We start from the raw sequence: 14,727 nt of genomic DNA, 5'->3' as shown, positions 1-14,727 counted from the left end.
AGATACACATATGCACGCACACCCAAGTTTAAGCATATATGTATATATATATATATATATATTGCAAAAAGGAAGAGTTTAGCGGCCTCAGTAAGCGCGTAATAAGCTATGTCCTTATCGGAGTGCCTGCAGAACACACGCGCGCCTTCTCTTGCTTCAGTTGCTGAAGGTGCTGCACCAACTCTCGAATTGCCTCCACTTTAGCTTTTGCTTCTACATGCTCAGGAAATGCCTCTGCTAGGCGCTGCAGCGAAACCACAGGAAAGTGTATTTGTGCACTGCTTGCTGGGATGGGTTGACCCAGCCGACCCCAAACCCTCAGTAGTAGGAATGCTGGATCCTCAACTCGCCGCAACTGTCAGCGCATGAGACTACATACACGTTTTCCCTTTAAGCTAAGCGAAAACCATCTACAAACAGTTTCCCAACTGCTCCAAAGATGCAACTACTGGATTGCGCTTCCTGTGTCGGGAAGGCCACAGCCTGTTGCAGAGGAGCCAGCCTTACAGACTCCAATAGATAGAGAGAACCCGCGTCTGCACTTCTTCTAACCGCCTCTAGAGCAGCAAGAAGGCCGTCCTTGGGCAGAAGAGACTGCGGAGAAGGCCGCAAGTCTGCAGGGGATCGGGTAGAGGGGTCGGCAGTAGCAAATGCAGCACCGGATGCAACTGCGGTTGCATAAGTGCGACCGCTTGAAAGCTGGAAAGTCAAATGAGGTGGATATACACCGGAAATGCAATTAAAGAGGATTCTGCTGAAGGGGGGCAAAGCAGGCGGTAGATCGGCTCTTCTGTCGCTGCTGTGGTGCGCTGCAGTGCGCCCGTGAAGTGCAATCAGTGGTTGAAATAAATAACAGTATCTATTTCCAAGAGAGGGATCACATGCCCATGTTCTCCTCGTTGCCGTGTAGATGAGCCACTTCGGTGAAAATGCAGAAAATGGAGACGCCACCTCCCACGGCCCCATTAGGAAGAAGCGTATAGAGGGCTGGTTGTGGCCCTTCCTGTCCTCCTTCCTCCTGCGGGAACGCAGAATAATAATCAGTGATGCTTAAATAAACCGATTCGTGTGAAAGACAAGGCGAAGAAACCAATTGGGATGCAGAGCGACCAACGCAAGATCGTTTGCCATGAATACTAGTTGTTTCCCAGATCGCTGTGTGCATTGCCTGCATTAGCTCATCAGCTAACGCTCAAAAGACGAAAAAAATTTCATCGTTATAACGTGATGCTACGGCCTATGCATACCCCGGGCGGGCTTCATGGAAAGGGGGGCCCCAAGTGTAGTGCGCTGGCACTTCAATGGTTCTCAAATTGGACCTCTGGAGGTCTATCATACAGAGAGTGTAAAACTAATATATCATTGGAAATAAACCAAGCAACATTAGGCGAGAGATAAGGCTATCAGGCCAAGAGTGCTCTGCGGCTACCCAGCATCTGGGGCTGGCTATGCGACTGGTACTGCAGCCGAGGCGTTGACAAGCAAGGGGCAAGCATGGGGATCACTGTCGTTGGTGCTCCTCCTTCTTTAGGAGGATTGGACCCAGGCTGCTCTTCTATGATTATGCGCTGAGTGTAGCCTGTATGCATCGAGTGTGCACCTAAAACACAGGACCGGTAAGTGGAGCAGCAGTGAGCCCTGTTCACTACAGCTTCAGTGCCTTGGCTCTACTCGGCAGCCTGTTTCGCCATTCCAGATGGTTTCTTTATTTGATTTACTTATTAATGCACATTATTTGCTTAAGATTCTAAGTTGTAAGGCCTCTGGAGGCTGTCCTGGCGCATTATTTTAGTGCTGCGCACTACAAATCGCCTGAAGTAGCGGCGGCTCAGAGCGCTGCTCACTACACCGAAGGGCCCCCCGGTACCATGTAAAGCACGTGGCAATAATGCACCTCAGATGTGTCTTATTTATGTGATTTCAAACTCGTCTACTGTTCTTTTGAAATAATGGCTTCATGATTCATTCAAGAAGGAAGCCTCGTAGAACCACGCAGCATATCACTACAGCAACCGACGATGACCGTTCGTATTGTTGGACACTTTGATGTTCAAGTTGTTGCATACCTTCATGCTGGCTTTCCTCTCTTTGAGCATCCGAAATGAGAAGAAGTCGTTTTTCTTTCCCCCGCTGTTTTGCTGCTGCTGCACAACTCGTACGGAGCGGAAACGAAGGGAACCTCGGCTGTCCACTTTCTTCCCACGTCAATTCAAATGCGGAGGCGAGCTAAGCAGCAGTGGTATTGGGAGTTATGCTGAATTGGAAGGAACATTTGTATGCTTAGGGATTTAAGAGGCGCGAGAAGTAGTGGAGGAATAGGCTATCTTATTTCAGAGCAACTGTCGGTGCCACGCAGAGCTGCCAAGGGGCCCCCATCCAGATGACAGAGGACAATCGTAAGGAGACCCTTCTCTCGGCGGATCCAGACTGCCAGATATCTCTGCATGAGTCATCTGGCCTCGCGTTGAGTTGCTGCAACATGTCGCAGCCATGCACTTCGCCGTCAGACACTGACGGCGTGCAACAGCAGCAGGCCTCACGGCAAGGGTATAGACAGCTTTTTTTCGACTGTAAGTTGCATTTGGTGCTTCAGCAACTTCTCAGCAAGAACAAAGCTGGGAGGCCCTCTAAAAGTGCGAATCCTGCATCAGATGGGGCCCTACTTGAGACGCAAAGTGACCCAGAAGCAGAACTCTCTGACACCGAAGTAGCTCGCCTGATGCGGCAACACCTGAATATTCTAATATCCAGTCAAAATGCAACGAAAGCTGAAGTTGTGAAGGCAGCCAAGATCCTGGAGCAGCGCTTTCTGCAGCCGGAAATTACCGCGGCACATTCTACAAAGACAGAAGAACAGACGTCAACAGCTACTCCATCTGACTGGGATTTGCGGCCCCCTGCTTCAGCTGATCACGGGGAAAGAGCATCACTGAAGGCCTCACAAGCTATTAGGGAAAAAAAAGGAAACTGCCCAACCCACAGGCCTGCCTGTACACCGGAGAGCCCAGCCAGCGACACAGAGCACAACATCACAGGGCTGCGCCTCTCACAGACCCAAGACGCGCAAATGGGATGTCATTTTTCCGCTTCTGAAGGGCTGGCAGAGAGTACAAGGTTCAGCGCTCCTCAGGGTGAAGAGCATTCCGCCGATATGGGTGAGGAACCCAGAAAGAAGCTTTGCCGGGGGGTGTTTCGTAGCGCTTAGGGCTCAGGGTTTTGGGTTTTTCTGTTGAATGGAGTCCGTAATTCACTGCCAGTATGATCAAAGAGAGCAAAGGAAACTGTGCACAGCAGTCGTGGGGCAAGCGTTGTCTTCATTCATCATTCTGTTTATCATTTTATCTTTTTAAGTCTCATTTTTCTTAATTTCCCCCATCCCACTTTGTCTCAAAGTCTCATTTTTTCCCCATTTAATTTCATTTAACCTCGTATTATCTTAGTAGTCTCCTGCAGGATTTTGGATTTTTTTGTGTACGTTCTCTTCCGTTATTTCATGGAAATTATGCATGCATAAATCTAGCATAGATCGCATTACATGAGTTCAGTACGTGGTAAGCAACACTGCACGCTCCTCTCCTTATATGCACAGTTTGGGTTTGGTGTTGACCGTTGGCTTGTTAGTTGCGCATTATGAAGTGAACGGACTCCAATTGTTATACAGTCCATTATCCTGATTTTGCATGCAGTTAGGCGGCAGTAGGTGATGAAACCCATTTCCCTGGGGACCGCAGAGGTGCTCAACGAGGCTTTGGGACTAAGGAGGCTTGTTACAGCAACTGCTGTGAATCGGATTAATATGTTACATATACCCACGAATATACATATAGGAACAGCGTAGAGGTCCTACGAAACAGGGCTAATTCATTTATGGCTACTCAGTGACAGAGGTTGTTTTACATTTGTTGGTCGGTTACTTTTGAACGCAGGGAGCGACAACCCGGCACTGTGCAGTGCATGCACGGGGCTACTCCCAGTTGTTCGTTATTCTTGCTTAGAATGTTGTAACTACGTTCAGTGTAAGTTACGAATGCACCCGTTTGAAGAAGGAATTGGTCAAACGGGCATATTATACTTGCTCTGTCTCTTCGATTGTTGAGGTGACCGGCAACGGAGCTCGTGCGGCGTGGACAGGCCGCAGCCCCTTGGATTTTCCGTGGGATTAACGAATAGATGGCTAACTAAAAAGACAGATATGAAGATCTAAAAATCTGTTGAGAGGTAAATTTTGCATGGGGGTTGGAGGCAGGAGAGTTCTGCTCATGCGTTCCAGCAGCGATCGCGTGGCGTTTTGCTGCGGGCAGCTGTGCTCTTCAGTGATTGCGAGAGAAGGGCTAGGAAGGGTTCAGTGCTTCATACCATTAAAGTAATTCGAATGCTATTATATCAAATGAAACGAATTGCCGTCCGTTCAAACGGCAATCGAACTAGTTAAGGGAGGTGACCTTCCGTGGGTGCAGCCTCGAGCTGCCAACGGCGATCCGACTGAAACGAGCACAAAACAAAGAAGAAAGCTAAAAATGGATCTTCAGAGGCCTTCCGTGTTCGCCGGTCAGCAGACTTTCTCTCTTTGCATCCCATTTAGTATCAAGCAGCAACAGCTGCAGCTTGACCACTCAGCCCGCGAGAAGTACTTCAAGAGGCAAACCCTCAACTATACAACTTCAGGCCGGCAAGACAGGCAGAAACCTCCTCCTCTAGAACTCACTGAACAGGTCAGTGACGTGGGACCGTTAAAGAGCGTCTATCGGCAATTTGTTCCCTTACCGGCACCGTAAAAAGATTTTTTGATTGCGTAACTAAACGGCAAAATATCATTTCCTTAAGTCACAACGAACTATGCAGCGCCTATATCTACAGGATAAAAGAATAGCCATTATTCAAACAGACGGATGTCTGAAGGTGTACTTAGGAATGGACATTTCTTAGCCAAAGTGGTCAAGAAGACCGTGAAAGTCACCATCTCACGCACGATGAAAGGAGAACTGCTAAAGCAGCTGCGCGCCGATCGTACCGGTGACTGTTGCATTATCACTATGTTGCTCTCCATAGAAACTGAAGTCTAGGTGTTTCGATCCCTCGGCTGTTCAAGTGAATATGCCGCATCAGATCGACCGTGCTATCACTGCCACGGGTGGTGTTGCTGCTCTCCCGTTTCAGACCAACACAAGAGCCTGCATGGCTGAAGCATGACCGCCAAGCTCTGCGTTTCTTCGCCTTCTACCAAGAGCCCTTCAGCGGCAATGCGGTTGAGAATAGCAGACGGCGGTTCTGCATCATTTGTTTTTATCTAGAGGACGGAACCCTCAGCGTTTATGAATCAACCACGGACTACGGTGAAACACGACAAGGACCAATTCTGAAAAGACACAAGATGCCGCGAGCAGATGGAAGCGGTTTTGTTACCTTCACAGATTTAAAGGTTGGTTAGTCGAGCTACAGGAGCGCTCTTCCTTCAGAACAGCCGCCGGCGGTGTATGCATGGTGTTCTAAGCGCATAGGAAGAAGGGGTTGGGGTTTAGGGTCTGGAGTCAGATGTACGCTGGTGTTTCACATGCAGCTCGGAGCTGAGCTAGAGCTCTACGGCCGTGTTTTTAAGATTTTGGATTGCGATGAATTCACGCGGTGGTTTTGTAAAAATGCGGGTAAAGGAGGCTTCACCGTTTTCATTTAATGAAAGTGAATTGGATTGACTCCCACCTGTCTCTGCTATCATCAGCGCCCTTCGGCATATGGGTGTTGCTTGCACGCCAGTTATGTACGCAGTGCATGGCACCGAACTATATTTGAGCCTAATGTATCTTCTGCAACGTAGGGCACGAAATTGGGGAGGCAGTGGAGCTACCTAACGATACCTTCTTCCAGGCATTTGTAATGAAACAAAGGCCTAATTGTACGCCATCACCAGCAGTTCTCAGCGAGATTCGGGCCGCGCGGGCTTTCGCCGAGGCATCGCGAGGCAACACCTGCACCAATAAACTGCTTTATCAGTACCTACAGAACGACCGGTCAGACACTTGTGCAGCTAGCGACTGCCTGCATGGCTAGAAAGTAGCCCAGCAAACGCCTGCAACGTCTTTCCACTCTACATGATTTTGCGCAAGACAACGGGGCAGTTGAGGGAATAAAGCGTTAAAGAAACCGGGGTGATTGCCGTCTACGTTTTGTCTGCACTGCAGCAAAGTATTGGCCTTTCACTGCTACTGGGAAAACCAGCAGAACTTTGGGTGCCGAACCTACTACAAGCTGCACTACTTCCTCAGTGGTCAGTAAGCGTGCAATAGGCCAAAGATGGGTTAAAGTTTTTCTTCTGGCTAGAGAATGAATGGCTCAGCGCTCGATATCTCGCTTCCAGCTACGATGGTACAGCGATGGCGATCGGGAAGCCAGCTGTTCAACAAAATTCGCAATATCGTTTCCTCTATCTTCATTGTTATCAAGGATTACGTGGAAATATCCCTTGTGGTTTCCTGCAGACGATTCCGTGGAGATTAGAATTAGTCCTATTAAGAACTCCGGCTGTGACAACTACTCTACCTTCCTGAGGTATCAATCCTTTCCTGTTGTTTGATTCGCATGTTTCGTAATTCTCCCTCAACAGGTCATAATAACACCGGTCATAGGCATTGTATATGCACAGACATTACAGCTGTGAGCGGAACACAAGATCGGAGTTACTATGCGAGTGTTTCGCACAGGAGGGGAAAGTTGCCAAAGAAGCTAGGCGAGCTGAATTTGTCTGACCACCAGCTGAGTCGAAGCGAATTCTATACGTGAGCACAGCCTTATCGAAAGTAACGGCTGCTACACGCAAGAGGACAACCGAAACAAACATACACGTAAATTAGAAAGAAACAAAGAAGCACACAACAAAAACGGAAACGAAAGTCCCTGCTCAATGCTCAGGATTTCATTCTAGAACTTCCGGGAATTACACGGAGCACTAATTACGTATTAGTGAGAGCTAATACTAGACTTGTGCAAAGCTCAACTCGCAGGCCAGAGGACCTCGCTGTGGGAAAGCAAATAAATGTATATGGACGTCAGTTCCATATTTATGATTGCGACGAATTCACGCGGCAGTTCTATCGCGAGTATTTGAACATGGAGCAGGGCAAAGAAATAATTCCCGAAGAGAGGCCCGTAAGGGTAGAAGACGCATCTCAGCTGTTGTGCATTTGGATCAGATTCATTCACACCAAACTCAGACGCTCTGACACATTACTCCTTCGCGTTGTTTTTCCAGGAAATCCCGCCAGCTACGTGGCCCCCCCATGCGCTTGGTATAGGAACTGAAGAAGATACACTCCAGTGTTGTGCACGTATAGTAAGTCCTAATACGGAAAGAGCGAAATGCTGCCCCTCGTACACAGTAGGCGCATTCGTATTCGGACGTGGTCCCTCCACCCCCATCGTTCATTATTGGCATCAAAAACAGAAAAATATGTACCCATTTTGTTTATATCATTTGAAGGCACGCAGTGAGGACAGGTAACAAAACGTGAGGATGGCGGGTTCTTTGACTGGTGTTCAGACCCCTAAGCGGCCCCATCCTAACGAACGTGAGATTCTCTTTGGAGAAGACGTCATTCTCAACTTCAAGGCAAGTCCAGCGTTCAAAGAGGAATATTGCACAGCCGAAGTTTAAAAATGTAGCTGCAGCCGCTTGTGCGCAGTTAGTAAGCATTGAAAGCTGGCAGAAACTGAGGGGCAATTATTCACTGTCAAATGGCGGTTTCGCGGGTATAATATGGCCTTCGCCTGCCTTGAGCGTGAGGGTGTACTTCGCCTCAACTGCAAAAACTGCAGGCGGAGTTGGTGAGCAACCTAAAAGAGGATATTGGCAGAGAATTCCGGATTTCGATTCGCGAGTTAACCGACAAAATCACCGTCTTTGAATATCAGAAACGCAATTCAGGCCACGTAGGGTGCCCCGCCCTCTACAGCATCTTATGACACAGGGGCAGTCATTGTGTAGAGGGAAGCAGAACGAAATCGAATTAAAATGTTTGCAACCACCCAGGCTGATCTGAGTGTCCTGTGGAGAGGTCCTTGGGTTGCTTGCGCCGTCCGCGAGTTTGCACTAGCTGAAATACTCTATGCGCTGCGGTTCGTTAACAGGCAGGTGGCAAGTTCTTTGAAGCAAACAACCTACAGAACCCTCAAACAGCGAGGAAATTCACAGCTCAGGATTTCTTTGTTGGGGCTGAAGTTGTCCTTAATGGGCACACGTTCAGAATTACAGCTGCAGATGAGCGTACAATGAAGGTAAAAACATAACCAACATCGAAAAAATAATTATCAGCTCCACAGCATAGTAGAAGGAATGAACGCCACAAGCCCAAGTACAAAAATGATTACCTGACGCTGCCAGGCAACGCACATTTGAGTGCGTTTGGTGTTGCACATGAAGTGGCACTGACTCTGTTGAAACGCTCAAAACGCATGCGCATTGGCATTTTATTTACCATTCATGGGTTTCAGCATATGGAAGACCACGTAGACAAATATCCCCGCGCAAGTGTGCGCGAGGTTTGCGCCAAGGTGTCTGAAGAACTTCAAAAAATAAAGGCAAGAGGAAACGTTCCGTTTTTTCTGTTTCGTAGTTTGAGGGGATACCGTTCACATTGCCTTCGCTGCTCCTTTTGCAGTAATCAACGCAAACGCGATAATTTACATGGGACAAGAATGAGGGTTCCAGGTAGTGCTAGTGGTGTGTGAGTGCAGGCTGAGTCGGGGGCTCTTGTGACGCTCGATTTCCTACGGCAAAATTTGTGTGGTTCTCTCTCCGTGGGTCGTCTTGATTTGTTTGACCTACATATTTCCCGTAGTTACCAGTGATATAGAAGCATCAATGCAAATAAAATAACGAGGAACACCAACAACAGTATTAGTAACATAACAATGATGCGATAATAATAATAATAATAATAATAATAATAATAATAATAATAATAATAATAATATAATGCTTCCGCGAGCCTTCTTAAGCGGTGCATCTACGGTCACTCCGTAACAATCTGAAGTACACAACGGGGAAGCGCTCATCAGCAGCTCAAATGACGCTTTCGGAACGGGGGAGGAGATTATTTCATTGTTATTTTGGGACCTTATTTTGTGCTGTCGCCTCGCAGGAGCACGAACTACTAACGCTGAGTCGAGCGGGGGGCGCGAAACGCAATGGGCGGCCAGCAGCTGGGAAGGAAGAAAGTGCTGTTGAAGGGAGCTGCATCAACTTGGATTCACTCCTCCAGGAGCACAATTGCACAGTAGCGTGTCCTTCGTGAGTGAGGAAAACATCAAAAGCAGCACGAACGAAATGTAGCGGCGAGAGAGGAACTCGACCGCCGCAGATCCGTTGCAGCTAAGTGAAATGAGCTTCTCGGAAAAGGAAGATCTACGCAACGTTTACAATGGCCTCAGACCGGAGGGTCCTCATGCAACGAGTTCTTCCAGATTGCACTTAGATAATGAAGCAACACGATTAACGAGAAAGAAAGAGAGCCGCAAAGAAGGGCTTCTTCGGGCGTGCCTGCACTCTATTAGCTTCCTTGAGCACCAGCTAAAGCGGACCATGGCTTCAAATGACTGCTTCTAATTTATCTCATTTCCGCGATTTTTGAGCTTCCGTTTGCGCAGCAGTGCCGTTAGCGCAAAGCTAGAGAACTAAAACCTTCTCATCTCAAGCTAGCGTGCTTTGTCGCTGACGGAAGAGGCCAGGGGTTGTGATAGTTTTGCAAAGCGTAGTTGTTATAGTAGAGTGTTTGTTAACCAAGTCACTATTAGTGGCTTTACTGCATTCAACTGCGTTGCGCAAAGGAAATGAATACATCGGGTTGTCCGCTAGGTTCATCTAGCAGCTTTGGTAAGTAGCCAGCCATTCACATCGGGGGTTCCTTTGAACCCAACATGAGCCCCCGATGTGAGTGGCTGACTACCTACCAAAGCAGCTTGCTAAACCTAGCGGACAACCCGACGTATGCCGGCTCGCATTAACCCCAGAAACGGCATATGACACTCCAAACACGTCGCTGAAGAAATACCTTGGAAGGTTTTCATTGACTAAAGCATCCGCTCGTAGGGCCTTTTGATTTAATCCTTTGAGGTAATGAGTGCCGCCGCAGCCCAACTGGCAAGCACATAAATCCTGTATGTTTATATATCCGTAGGTTTTATAATGCAAGCACACTACACGCAATACATGCGTATTTATGCATATTTGTATATTTTTGGACTTCTGTATTTAGTTTGGGTCCCTCCGCTTCTCGTACTTTTTCGTAACACTGGAGGTGAATTTCAAAACAGCAACGAAGGTACCTTGGTTTGCGCGTCTTCATGTGCTCAGCAGCAGCTGGTTTCTGTTGAATCTTCGCCCAGAAAGTGATCTCACGACCAACAACAGATTATTGTGCAAGTTCCTGCATCGTCGCGGCAGCTTCTGCTCTTTTTAGCTGTCTATCAGCAGTAGAATTCGGCAGCATAGTTCAAATGTGACTTAATGATGCATTCTGGGGGCATCTGCACATTAATATGTGCTCGATTCAACTGACTAACCTCGTGTAGATGCTGTCAAATGCCTGTTATGCAACGTTGAACTGATTCGTATTATATTGTTATTGTTCCTCTCAGGTTTTGTAGGGCTGCTCTTTGGAGGCGTGCACTTAGTACGATGCACTTCTAGACACAGCTGATTGCTTTTCAAGTTTGCAACCAAATAGTAATGCCCAAAAAGTACTCCTTTTAAGTGGAACCCAAAGGAGCCCCCAATGTGAAGGGCGGATTACCTACCAAGGCTGCTTGATGAACCTGGCAGACAACCCGAAGTATTCATTCTTCCCAACGCCTGTGAACGCATTAGAGTTATTAATGGCAGTCTTGTTGCAAATTCACGCCGGCGATAACCTTGTATTTATTTTTGAAAATAGCAGTTTCAATAATAATTATTTCCGATGCTGTATCGGGCGGTATGTCCAAGCCTCGATGACTTAATCACCGCCTGACGGCTGACCGGGAATGGGATGCATTACTGTTATGGGTTCATTTGTTTCAGCACACCATATTATGGCAGTAGGCCGAGAGGCATATACTCGGGCATATTTCTCTGTATGGCTCTGCTCCTGGAACTGGGTTGTTGCTAGCGGAGGCAGAGTAACTGGCCGCAGCCGATGCAACAAGTCGCCGGTGAAGTAATGCTCAATATAATCGAAGTATTCTCTTGTAATTCGACTTCGCTTCGTTTAATTTATATTTTGGTGTCCTTTATAAATTCTCCTTGAGTTCCAGACATATCGGACCCCTTGCTTCTGTGCAGGCGAGCGTTTCGGCAGCCCCACAGCGGGACAAGAAAACCTTTGTACCAATACCACACCCTCTTCAACAATAACGCTGAAAACCAAAAATATTAGTCATAACGATGATAAGTTAGAAAGGTGTACATATACCTGCGCGGCTACCAGCTTCTTTTTTATCTGCTGTCGAGCTTCTTTGATCTTGACTTCCCGCAGCTATTGAAATCCATACGCACATTCAAAGACGCTTCATAGCCCCGATAGTCCCATTGTATTATCTCTAGTCTCAAGCTGCGATGCGTGCGTATTACTTTGAACCCTTGACTCTACGTCGTCCGGGGTATGACAACCTCTTGCTCACTGTAGAACCTTTTATTGGCTGCTGGAGCACTGCTAACCCACAAGTACGAAGGGACGCAGCACAAGACGCGTGAAGTGGGATGCACTCAAAATGCGTTGAACATTCCCTGGTGATTGTTGTTTGACCAAAAGCGGCGTTTATAATGCGCAGTCTGATGCCTGTCCCCCCTGCAAACGGGGAAGCCGGACCTGTGGCTTTGGAGCTGCCGCCTAAGCCCATACCTTTGCCTTTGAGTGGCCAGCTGAACCCCTCTGCATTTATCACAAACTTGTGGCTGAGCGTTCGTCTATGCTCTCGCGGTTTCACCCGTTCAGAGCTGCTGCTGATCGCACGCAGTCTGCCCAAGTCCGAACTTGGGGTTGGTGCGTCCCAGCCGGTTGTATTCAGAATGCAAAGACCTGCATGCACAGCTGTGCTGTCACCTACGGGATCTCTTTCTATTATGGGGGGCATCACGAAAGAACAGGCGCTCTGGCAGGCGTACAGAGTGGCCTATAAACTCAAATACAGAGTCTGGTGGAAACCGGTTGAGCAGGTGCGGTGTGATTTCTCTTCTTGTTTACGCATGCAGTTAAAAATCCCCAAATGCATCAAAGTACATCAAGGAATGCATCTCAGAGGATGCAGTGGACAATGGCCTGCTCTGTTGCTTCTGCTTCCTTCCCTGGCTCTGCTTTCTTCCTTGCCTAGCTGGCGATTATTTGTTCTATCTGCTTCTGTTTCTTCTCGCTTTTGCCTCAGCGAGAAGGCGAGGACGACGCTGCAACTGTGGAGTACCTCTGCAACCCCCATATTGAGTTCGACCCTGAGGCCGCTTCTGTTTTGCAATTAGTTTGCCGCGTGGATTTGGGCGGCTCCTTTCGGCCCGATATCCGCGAAGTGCTGCAACACCCGCAGCTTAGAACTGCTGCGATTGATACACGAGACGGCGTCGCCGTTCGAATTCCCCAGATTCAACAAATTCAAGAAAGCGCAGAAAAGCAGACACAACTTGCAAGAGGGGATGTCGCGGCGGACGCACATGATGACTTTGGTAAGCCGAGATAGAGAAATACACCAAGAAGAAAAAACTATGCAAAATGAAAGGGAGATCAGCAGTTGCTTGCTTCCATGTCCTACCCGCCTATTTCGACAAGCACAGGAGCTTTCGGCTTGGATGATGCTTGCTAACGTGAACAACACTTACTCATTTTATCCGTTTTATTTTTGTCCTGTCCTCTGGTGCAGGAGGAGATTTTTTTGCAGTCGACGCAGAAGGAAGAGAACTCCGAGGCCGCCGAAATGCGAAAGCGAAAGGACCGACTTGTTTGATCTTCCGAACCGGAAAAATCCTCGTCTTGGGCTGCAGAAGCCCAGAAGAGATAAATGCTGCAATTGACTTCGTCTGGCCAGCCCTTGTAGGACTGTAAGGAGTGGCTCTGTTGCAGAATCGGAAACTTGCCCTAAAACTCTCCCTTTTGTCTTCGGCCCGTTCCGTCGTACGCATTTTTTTTCTATGTAATAATTTAAGCCGTACAGGATTAATCAGGAAGTTCCGGTGAAAAACCCATGACCACCCTCCGTGTATGGAGCCTCCAGCTAGCTTTCTCGGCTTCAGCCAATTCAGTCTTCTCCAACTACCTAGTTCTCCAGTTAGCCAATCTGCCTCCGGCTAGTTTGCTTGAAAAGCTGATCGGGGCCCTAAGTTATGCCTTCTGCGGAACTATTAGGCTCTGTTGGACTTGGCCGACTAAAAAAAAGCTGCTGTTGACTGAAATCTTGTAGCGTACCCCATCAAACCGTTTCTCATCACATTTGCAATAAGCACCAATTTCCCAAGTTTTTGCAAAGACGATATGCACTCGAAAGGGCAGAAATGGAGTCATGCAAGTTCACGCATAAGTTAGACGGATAGTCGCCTGCTTGCAGTTTTGACCGGGGCTGTGGCTTCTTACGCCACCTGTAGCACCAGTTTGGGGTAAATACACATGGAGATGAGTTCCTGTAGGAGTAGTTTGCATGCATATGGTATGTAGACTTGTGATATTTTGTTGCTGTTTCCGCACAGTTTGCATTCGAAAGCGAGGCGTTGCAGGTCAGCCACGCACATCGTTCCGCAAATATCGCAGCAGTGTATTCTGTAGGCATCACTTTGATCAAAGAGACGCTCTTTAAGCATGCGAGCAGCCCCATGAGATATCATGCAATCACGTTCCATCTCCCCAAAACGCAAGCCACCTTCTCGGCTCTTGCCCTCCATAGGCTGACGCGTCAGCGCTGCTACTGGGCCCCTCGCTCGCGCGTGTATCTTGTCGTCTACCATGTGTTTAAGACGCTGGTAATATGTCGGCCCAATGAATATCAAAGAAGGCATGTGCAAACCCGTGTGCCCATGATAGAGACGCTCGTTGCCGTGACGCTCGAAACCCAAACGGTGCAACTCACCTGCAATCCAGGATACGGTGTACTGTAACAACACAACACAACGCATCAGCATATCATACAAACATACACATATACAATATATATATATATATATATATATATATATATATATATGCACACACATTACGCACAAAACCACCATCATCACCCTATTACACACACCTCCGTGTGAGTAGTAGCCTGCGTTTGGGTTTAAAGAAAAAGAAGGAAAGTGCCTTTGCATGCGACAACTAAACACAAATTAACGTTCTTACATCGTTAAAAGGAGTCGCATCGCCTTCCCCCCCAATAATTGCTGCAGTCTTTCCAAGCAAACACTCAACAAGGTGACCTATTGTCATGCGAGAAGGAACTGCATGCGGATTCATTAGCAAGTCCGGTACAACGCCGTCCTAAATAGCAACACACGCAAAGCAGCAGCCACAAAGAAGTAGGCAAAGGACAGCGACTTCGTCGTCGCCTCCCTCTCCTCTGCATGCAGCAACGCACGAAATTGTTTGAACTAAAAAACCGCAACAATAACTACAACATGCAACAACACGCAACACCACAGCAGCAGCTAATGTACCCATCACATGTAAAATATGTGCTATGTATAATATAATATATATATATATATACCGGGGGACGCTGGATACTTGAATAGTATCCAGCGTC

General features: G+C 47.7%; 4 protein-coding genes across 4 annotated transcripts; 3 read left to right on the top strand and 1 right to left on the bottom strand.

The window, feature by feature from the left end:
* Nucleotides 1-2,380: 2,380 nt before the first annotated feature.
* Nucleotides 2,381-3,205, top strand: EAH_00050820 (hypothetical protein, conserved; the record flags this gene model as incomplete). The annotated part of the gene is made up of 1 exon (XM_013391273.1): nucleotides 2,381-3,205. The coding sequence occupies one exon, from the start codon at nucleotides 2,381-2,383 to the stop codon at nucleotides 3,203-3,205; it is 825 nt and encodes a 274-aa protein (XP_013246727.1).
* A 1,312-nt stretch (nucleotides 3,206-4,517) lies between these two features.
* On the top strand, nucleotides 4,518-9,284 carry EAH_00050810 (hypothetical protein, conserved; the record flags this gene model as incomplete). Its single annotated transcript, XM_013391272.1, has 13 exons — nucleotides 4,518-4,712; nucleotides 4,910-5,013; nucleotides 5,158-5,419; nucleotides 5,558-5,642; nucleotides 5,813-6,005; nucleotides 6,177-6,266; nucleotides 6,696-6,770; nucleotides 7,185-7,280; nucleotides 7,541-7,676; nucleotides 7,807-7,920; nucleotides 8,119-8,265; nucleotides 8,482-8,541; nucleotides 9,132-9,284. The coding sequence occupies 13 exons, from the start codon at nucleotides 4,518-4,520 to the stop codon at nucleotides 9,282-9,284; spliced, it is 1,710 nt and encodes a 569-aa protein (XP_013246726.1).
* A 2,516-nt stretch (nucleotides 9,285-11,800) lies between these two features.
* Nucleotides 11,801-13,055, top strand: EAH_00050800 (hypothetical protein, conserved; the record flags this gene model as incomplete). Its single annotated transcript, XM_013391271.1, has 3 exons — nucleotides 11,801-12,181; nucleotides 12,388-12,679; nucleotides 12,874-13,055. The coding sequence occupies 3 exons, from the start codon at nucleotides 11,801-11,803 to the stop codon at nucleotides 13,053-13,055; spliced, it is 855 nt and encodes a 284-aa protein (XP_013246725.1).
* A 521-nt stretch (nucleotides 13,056-13,576) lies between these two features.
* EAH_00050790 (DNA-directed RNA polymerase II subunit RPB2, putative) lies at nucleotides 13,577-14,462 on the bottom strand (the record flags this gene model as incomplete). The annotated part of the gene is made up of 2 exons (XM_013391270.1): nucleotides 13,577-14,092; nucleotides 14,325-14,462. Coding segments are annotated over 2 exons (654 nt in total), but the record flags the coding sequence as incomplete, so codon positions are not given.
* Nucleotides 14,463-14,727: the final 265 nt, after the last annotated feature.

This window comes from Eimeria acervulina, genomic scaffold (assembly GCF_000499425.1).
Source record: "Eimeria acervulina Houghton genomic scaffold, Eah_scaff858, whole genome shotgun sequence".
In the NCBI taxonomy this organism is placed as follows: Eukaryota; Apicomplexa; class Conoidasida; order Eucoccidiorida; family Eimeriidae; genus Eimeria; species Eimeria acervulina.
This window is presented reverse-complemented; position numbering and strand designations above follow the sequence as displayed.